The 9607-nt window shown below is 47.7% G+C and overlaps 1 protein-coding gene across 4 annotated transcripts in view; it reads right to left on the bottom strand.

Moving 5' to 3' along the window:
- The window catches only part of LOC106593333 (breast cancer anti-estrogen resistance protein 3 homolog), a 38107-nt gene extending 28702 nt beyond the window's left edge, over positions 1-9405 (bottom strand). Inside the window, exons 1-5 of one of the 4 annotated variants that reach the window (XM_045690671.2) lie at positions 9327-9405; positions 7640-7731; positions 6991-7108; positions 6700-6758; positions 5592-5737 (exon numbers count right to left, since the gene is read on the bottom strand). In XM_045690671.2, the coding sequence (XP_045546627.1) occupies positions 5592-5737; positions 6700-6758; positions 6991-7108; positions 7640-7729 (413 nt within the window). In that variant the 5' untranslated portion in view covers positions 7730-7731; positions 9327-9405. The remainder of the gene's footprint in view (positions 1-5591; positions 5738-6699; positions 6759-6990; positions 7109-7639; positions 7732-9326) is intronic. The other 3 variants (XM_045690669.2, XM_045690670.2, XM_045690672.2) reach the window with 3 other exon arrangements.
- Between the last annotated feature and the right edge of the window lie 202 nt (positions 9406-9607).

The raw sequence follows: 9607 nt of genomic DNA, 5'->3' as shown, positions 1-9607 counted from the left end.
AAAGGAGCTTTTTTAAAAGTAATTTACGTGGTAAAAAAATGCCCATCCAAACTTGAGAGATTGTCGTTAGGAGTTGAGGTCTGACATAAGAACTATGAAAATCCCAGATACAGAGCTTTCAGAAAGTATTCATACCCCTTGACTTATTCCACATTTTGTTCTGCTTCAGCCAGAATAAAACATTTATAAAACAATAACTCAACCATCTACACACAATACCCCATAATGCCAAAGTGATGTTTAAAATAAAAAAAAAAGTGAAATTGAAATACAGAAATATCTATTTTACATAAGTATTCATACCCCTGAGTCAATACATGTTAGGATCACCTTTGTCAGCAATTACAGCTGTGAGCCTTTTTGGGTAAATCTCTAAGAGCTTTCCCCACCTGGATTGTACTATATTTGCAAACTATTCTTTTAATAATTCTTTAAGATCTAGTTGATGATCATTGCTAGACAGCCATTTTTAAGTCTAGCCATAGATTCTCTGTGACTAGGCCACTCAGGAACATCCAATGTCATCTTGGTAAGCAAATTCAGTGTATGGCCTTCTGTCTTAGGTTATTGTCTTCCTGAAAGGTGAATTTGTCTCCCTCCCAGTGTCTCTTGGAAAGCAGACTGAACCAGAATTTCCTGCCTGTGTTTAGCTCTATTACGTTTCTTTTTATCCCATAAAACTCCGTAGTCCTTGCCGATGACAAGCATACCCATAACATGATGCAGCCACTACCATGTTTGAAAATATGAAGAGTGGTACGCCGTGATATGGTGTGTTGAATATGCCCCAAACATAACGCTTCCTATTCAGTAAATTTTTTGCAGTTTTACTTTAGTGCCTTACTGCAAACACGGATGCATTTTTTTGAATATTTATATTCTGTCCAAGCTTCTTTCTTTTCACTCTGTCATTTTGGTTAATATTGTGAAGTAACTACAATGTTGTTGATCCATCCTCAGTTTTCTCCTATCACAGCCAATAAAGTCTGTAACTGTTTTTTAAAGTCACCATTGGTCTGATGGTGATAATCTCTGAGTGGTTTTCATCCTGTCCGGGAAACGAGTTAGGAAGGACGCCTGTATCTTCATAGTGACTGGGTGTATTGATACACCATCCAAACTGTCATTAATAATTGCACCAAGCTCAATTATTCAATGGATGCTTTTTTTAATGTATTTATACCAATTTACCAATAGGTGCCCTTCTTTGCGAGGCGCTGGAAAACCTCCCTGGTCTTTGTCTTTGTGGTTAAATCTTTGTTTTTCAGTTTTTCATTTCTAAATCATTTGTATCTAATAACCAGGGGGCGCAAATCCCGGGGGGGATTTGTCCCCCCCAATATATCACTGAAACATAACTATGTAATTTAAATAATATTAATAATACGCAATGAAAGCAATTGTGCTGATTATAGACACTTAATAGCGCGTTTTTAAGTTTCAAAAGATTGCAACCCCCCCACTCTTTGCCTCACAATGGTTTGATCCACTGCCAGTTCCTTAGCTTGCTAGGTAACAGAGAGGTCGTATCTACTGTCTGAAAGGCACTCAATGCACGTAACTGACGTGAGGTTAATCCAGTCAATCGCACACACACACTAGCTGAATATGCAGCGCTAGCGCGCAAATATTAACTATTAAGCTAGCTAGTACCTATTCCATTTATGTGGCGTCGTCAAAGATGCAATCAGCATGCAGATGATGTAAGTTGGTGCTTCAAAGTCCCTGTGATAAGGTTAGCGATAAACTGAAATCCAAACTGAACAGAACTACACTCTCTTCTACCATTGTCTTAAATATATTTAATGGTCTCGTTGCAAAAGCTAAATTGTCGCAAGTGAACTTTTATTTATTTAATTTCACCTTTATTTAACCCGGGTAGCAAAGATTATAGCAAACACCACTAAAAAGGAATTGGTGCTCGCTAGCTTTGCAAATTCAGCTATTGTTGGAAGCCAGCCAATATGAAACAAACTATTAAAATTACAAAAGGTTGCAGCATATGTTGTGTAAATGGTGAACTCATACAGCTGTCAACTCTTGTCATTTTAATCCGTTTCACATTTGCTAGCTACCTTTTAGATCGAAGCCCAAATAGAATGATAAAAGATAAGATGATAGAAGCCCATCTCCTACTGTAAATAACCTACACACTGTGTGTGTGTGTGTAGCCAGCCAGCCAGGTAGAAAAATGGCAGAAAAATAAAAGACGGACATCAGAGTATTTTTCAGTACACCAAAACGCATAGTAAGAACCCTAGTAGCCTAATATCTCAAAGACTAGTTGATAAAATGTTCATAAGAAAGAAATGAAATTCTAATGGAAATGTTTCACAATGATGTCATTAGGCAGAGCAGGCAACAGATGGCACACAGACAGCAGAGTTGGGGACAGATATGCAGGGACAGACTGGCAGAGACAGGGAGTCTCACGTAAGTTTGTTGAGTCTTTGTTTGGCAACATTATGAAAGGTTCTAAAATGTTTTGACTTGTAAAATAGGAACATAATTGGAAAATGCCATGGATACCCCCACTCTCAACTTAAACTGGTGACTGAACTAAGATTTGTTAAAGGCAATGGTATTGCTGTTGTGTAGTTTTGGGTACCGGTAGTTAGGAGTACGGCAAACACCTTATTTCTTTGGTTCCTCAATATACATTTACCATATTACAATGTAGGCTAAGTGTTACAGCACTACTTTTGGTGTCCCCCTCAGGAATTGCTCTTGAGAAAATTTCATGTAATTGTCCCCTCCAAAGTTGATATCAGATTTTCGCCCCTGCTAATAACATAATTTCATGTTGACACAACAACATGTGGAACAAGGTGAGGTTTGTGAATAAAACTTTCTGGAGGCTCTGTAACAAACATGTCGGGTTTAATAATACCAGGTAAACAGACAACTATGAGAAGACAGACAGACAGACGGCCACATAGTCCCTGCTCCATTCATTACTGTTCTGTTGACACACTCCTGTTTAAAGGGCTGTGTTTATGACGGTGTGGTTAATGATAAACCACACAACCTCCAACCATCACACACCCCCAACCCTCTCACACACACACCTTCCAACCCTCTCACACACACACCCTCCAACCCTCTCACACACACACCCTCCAATCCTCTCACACACACACACCCCCCAACCCTCTCACACACACACACTCCAACCCTCTCACACACACACCCCCAACCCTCTCACACTCACACCCCCCAACCCTCTCACACACACACACCCTCCAAGCCTCTCACACACACACCCTCCAACCCTCTCACACTCACACCCCCCAACCCTCACACACACACACCCTCCAACCCTCTCACACACACATCCTCCAACCCTCTCACACACACACATCCTCCAACCCTCTCACACACACACCCTCCAACCCTCTCACACACACACCCTCCAACCCTCTCACACACACACCCTCCAACCCTCTCACACACTCACACCCCAACCCTCTTACACACACACACACACACACACACACACACACACACACACACCCCAACCCTCACACACACACACACCCTCCAACCCTCTCACACACACACACCCTCCAACCCTCTCACACACACACCCCAACCCTCTCACACACACACCCCCAACCCTCTCACACTCACACCCCCAACCCTCTCACACGCACACCCTCCAACCCTCTCACACTCACACCCCCAACCCTCTCACACTCACACCCCCCAACCCTCTCACACACACCCCCCCAACCCTCTCACACACATACCCTCCAACCCTCTCACACACACACCCTCCAACCCTCTCACACTCACCCCCCCAACCCTCTCACACACACACCCTCCAACCCTCTCACACTCACCCCCCCCAACCCTCTCACACACACACACCCTCCAACCCTCTCACACACACACACACCCCCCAACCCTCTCACACACACACCCCCCCCAACCCTCTCACACACCCCCCCCCCAACCCTCTCACACACACACACACACACCCTCCAACCCTCTCACACACACACCCCCAACCCTCTCACACACACACCCTCCAACCCTCTCACACACTCACACCCCCCAACCCTCTCACACACACTCACACCCCCAACCCTCTCACACACACACCCTCCAACCCTCTCACACTCACACCCCAACCCTCTCTCACACACACACACACACACCCCAACCCTCTCACACACACACACCCCCAACCCTCTCACACTCACACCCCCAACCCTCTCACACTCACACCCCCAACCCTCTCACACACACACCCTCCAACCCTCTCACACTCACACCCCCCAACCCTCTCTCTCACACACACACACACACCCCAACCCTCTCACACACACACACCCCCAACCCTCTCACACACACACCCTCCAACCCTCTCACACTCACACCCCCAACCCTCTCACACACACACACCCTCCAACCCTCTCACACACACACCCCCAACCCTCTCACACTCACACCCCCAACCCTCTCACACACACACCCCCCAACCCTCTCACACACACACCCCCAACCCTCTCACACTCACACCCCCCAACCCTCACACACACACACCCTCCAACCCTCTCACACACACACCCCCAACCCTCTCACACTCACACCCCCAACCCTCTCACACACACACCCCCAACCCTCTCACACTCACACCCCCAACCCTCTCACACACACACCCCCCAACCCTCTCACACACACACCCCCAACCCTCTCACACTCACACCCCCAACCCTCTCACACTCACACCCCCAACCCTCTCACACTCACACCCCCAACCCTCTCACACTCACACCCCCAACCCTCTCACACTCACACCCCCAACCCTCTCACACACACACCCTCCAACCCTCTCACACACACACCCCCAACCCTCTCACACTCACACCCCCAACCCTTTCACACACACACCCCCCAACCCTCTCACACTCACACCCCCAACCCTCTCACACTCACACCCCCAACCCTCTCACACACACACCCCCAACCCTCTCACACTCACACCCCCAACCCTCTCACACTCACACCCCCAACCCTCTCACACACACACCCTCCAACCCTCTCACACTCACACCCCAACCCTCTCACACACACACACACCCCAACCCTCTCACACTCACACCCTCCAACCCTCTCACACTTACACACACACCCCCCAACCCTCTCACACCCCCCAACCCTCTCACCCCCCCAACCCTCTCACACCCTCCAACCCTCTCTCACACACACCCCCAACCCTCTCACACTCACACCCCCAACCCTCTCACACACACACCCCCCAACCCTCTCACACTCACACCCCCAACCCTCTCACACTCACACCCCCAACCCTCTCACACACACACCCCCAACCCTCTCACACTCACACCCCCAACCCTCTCACACTCACACCCCCAACCCTCTCACACACACACCCTCCAACCCTCTCACACTCACACCCCAACCCTCTCACACACACACACACACCCCAACCCTCTCACACTCACACCCTCCAACCCTCTCACACTCACACACACACCCCCCAACCCTCTCACACCCCCCAACCCTCTCACACCCCCCAACCCTCTCACGCTTACACCCCCCAGTGTATAATCCTAGTTCTGTACCTGCGTTTCCTTGTCTGCTCGGGGGCGAGTCCCGGGCTGAGCCCCTCCTCCAGTGGGTGGAGCTGTGAACAGGAGGCAGAGACTGTAACCTTGCGTCGAAGGCGGGGCAGAACACTCTGACGGAACAGATCCTTCCTGGGTTTCACCTATAGAGCCAGAACAGAACAAATGAACGTAGAGCCATTGGAGAGACCAAGCAGACAATATGAGGAACCCGATCCAGGGGTTCCGGTCACTTCTATTGGCTGGGAAGAGTTCTATTCATCTTCTAGACAATATGAGGAACCCGATCCAGGGGTTCCGGTCACTTCTATTGGCTGGGAAGAGTTCTATTCATCTTCTAGACAATATGAGGAACCCGATCCAGGGGTTCTGGTCACTTCTATTGGCTGGGAAGAGTTCTATTCATCTTCTAGACAATATGAGGAACCCGATCCAGGGGTTCTGGTCACTTCTATTGGCTGGGAAGAGTTCTATTCATCTTCTAGACAATATGAGGAACCCGATCCAGGGGTTCTGGTCACTTCTATTGGCTGGGAAGAGTTCTATTCATCTTCTAGACAATATGAGGAACCCGATCCAGGGGTTCTGGTCACTTCTATTGGCTGGGAAGAGTTCTATTCATCTTCTAGACAATATGAGGAACCCGATCCAGGGGTTCCGGTCACTTCTATTGGCTGGGAAGAGTTCTATTCATCTTCTAGACAATATGAGGAACCCGATCCAGGGGTTCTGGTCACTTCTATTGGCTGGGAAGAGTTCTATTCATCTTCTAGACAATATGAGGAACCCGATCCAGGGGTTCCGGTCACTTCTATTGGCTGGGAAGAGTTCTATTCATCTTCTAGAGATTCTACTGATTAAAGAAGTAGATTCAGTCTTCCTCATCTCGTTAGCCCAATTCTGTTTTGCACCCTTCTCCCTGAAGTGTGCACTTGTTCACTCCCCCTCATTGCATTGTATTGGCGAGGAGAGTGAACAAATGCACACTTGGGGGAGAAGGATAGAACCAGTCTGAGTTGTATGTTCTATATTCTGTTTTATGTTCTACATTCTATGTTCTATATTTGATGTTCTACATTCTATGTTCTATATTCTATATTCTCACCAGGTCCAGAGACGAGCCCAGAGAATACTTCCTGCTCACCCTCAGCTCCTCCACCATACCTGAGACAGGACAACAAAGGGCACAGGTTAGACGAGTGTGTGTGTGTGTGGGTTCTTGTGCTTGTGTATACGTGTGTGTCTACATACGTGTGTGTGTGTGTGTGTGTGTGTGTGTGTGTGTGTGGGTTCTTGTGCTTGTGTATACGAGTGTGTCTACATACGTGTGTGTGTGTGTGTGTGTGTGTGTGTGTGTGTGTGTGTGTGTGTGTGTGTGTGTGTGTGTGTGTGTTACCAGAGTGTGGGTCTAGTGTCTGTCTGTGTCGCAGCAGCTGAGACAGTATGGTGTCTCTGTGACTGGGATCATCTACTCCTGCCTCCTTCAGATCTACATCACATACATACAGCAAACCCTGGAGAGAGAGAGATGGAGGGAGAGAGATGGAGGGAGAGAAATGGAGATGAAAAAGAAAGGGAGACAGGTTGGGGAGAGGAGAGGGGGAGAGAGATGAGAGAGCGAGACAGGTTGGGGTGAGAGAGGGGGAGTGGAGAGAGAGAGATGAGGGTGAGGAAAAGGGAGAGAGAAGAGGGGTTGGGGTGAGAGAGAGAGAGGTTGGGATGAGAGAGAGGGGTGAGTGGAGAGGGAGAGATGAGAGAGGGAGAGAGGTTTGGGTGAGAGAGAAGGGTAGGGGAGAGAGAGAGACATGTTGAGGTGAGAGAGGGGGAGGGGAGAGGGAGAGATATGAAGGCTGTAACTCAGTTTAGTAAAAACAGAAAGAAACAGACAGACAGACAGACAGACAGACAGACAGACAGACAGACAGACAGACAGACAGACAGACAGACAGACAGACAGACAGACAGACAGACAGACAGACAGACAGACAGACAGACAGACAGACAGACAGACAGACAGACAGACAGACAGACAGACAGACAGGTACCTCTAGACCATAGTATTCTCTCTCCAGTGACTTGGTGTACTGGGGCAGTCCTATCTGTTTCAGCCACCAGGCTATGGAGCGATTATTCATGTCTGAGAGACAGACAGAGACAGACCATATTTGACACACTGTTATACAACACAGTTATACACACACAAAGTTACACACACACAAAGTTACACACACACACAGTTACACACACACAGTTACACACACACACACACACACACACACACACACACACACACACACACACACACACACACACACACACACACACACACACACACACACACACTCACACACACACAGTGACACACACACAGTTATACACACACACACAAAGTTACACAGTTACACACAGTCACACACACACACACACAGTTATACACACACACAAAGTTACACAGTTACACACAGTCACACACACACACACAGTTACACACACAGTTACACACACAGTTATACACACACACGCACACACACAGTTACACACACACACACAGTTACCCACACAGTTACACACACACACACACACACACACACACACACACACACACACACACACACACACACACACACACACAGTTACACACACACACACACAGTTACACACACACACACACACAGTTACACACACAGTTACACACACACACACACACACACACACACACACACACACACACACACACACACACACACACACACACACACACACACACACACACACACACACACACACACAAAGTTATACACACACACAGTTATACACACAGTTATAGACACACACACACACACACAGTTATATATATATACACACACACACACACACACACAGTTATACACACACACACACAGTTCCAGTGACTTTGTGTACTGGGGCAGTCCTATCTGTTTCAGCCACCAGGCTATGGAGCGATTATTCATGTCTGAGAGACAGACAGAGACAGATAGAGACAGACCATATTTGACACACTGTTATACAACACAGTTATACACACACAAAGTTACACACACACAAAGTTACACACACACACAGTTACACACACACAGTTACACACACACACACACACACACTCACACACACACAGTGACACACACACAGTTATACACACACACAAAGTTACACAGTTACACACAGTCACACACACACACACAGTTATACACACACACTAAGTTACACAGTTACACACAGTCACACACACACACACACACACAGTTACACACACAGTTACACACACAATTATACACACACACGCACACACACAGTTACACACACACACACAGTTACCCACACAGTTATACACACACACACACACACACACACACACACACACACACACACACACACACACACACACACACACACACAGTTACACACACACACACACACAGTTACACACACACACACATAGTTACACACACAGTTACACACACACACACACACACACACACACCACAGTTACACAAACACACACACACACACACACACACACACACACACACACACACACACACAAACACAAACACACACACACAAACACAAAGTTATACACACAGTTATACACACACACACACACACACAGTTATATATACACACACACACACACACACACACACACACACAGTTATACACACACACACACACAGTTCCAGTGTTTTCAGCGTGCAGACATGTAGCACCTACCTGAGATGAGCTGGTTCTGACTCTTTATGATAATCTCTACTTTACTCTCTCTCTCTCTCTCCCCGGTCTGTGAACCAGTGGCCCACTATCCCTCAAACCAGTAGTGCTGCTTCCTCAGCCAATCAGACCCCACGATGGACCTGGGGGGGCCCCATGAATCAGCCAGTCCCCACGCAGGAATCTGTATCTCGAGTCAGGGGGCGGAGCATGCAAGTTGGGACAGGATTCTAACATTCTGAGGGAAGAGGGAGAGTGAAAAAGAGAGGGGGGAGGGAGGGGAC

Source organism: Salmo salar, chromosome 12, assembly GCF_965601325.2.
Source record: "Salmo salar chromosome 12, fSalSal1, whole genome shotgun sequence".
Classification (NCBI taxonomy): Eukaryota; Metazoa; Chordata; class Actinopteri; order Salmoniformes; family Salmonidae; genus Salmo; species Salmo salar.
The sequence above is the reverse complement of the archived record's forward strand: the minus strand, read 5'-3'. Positions and strand labels throughout refer to the sequence as shown.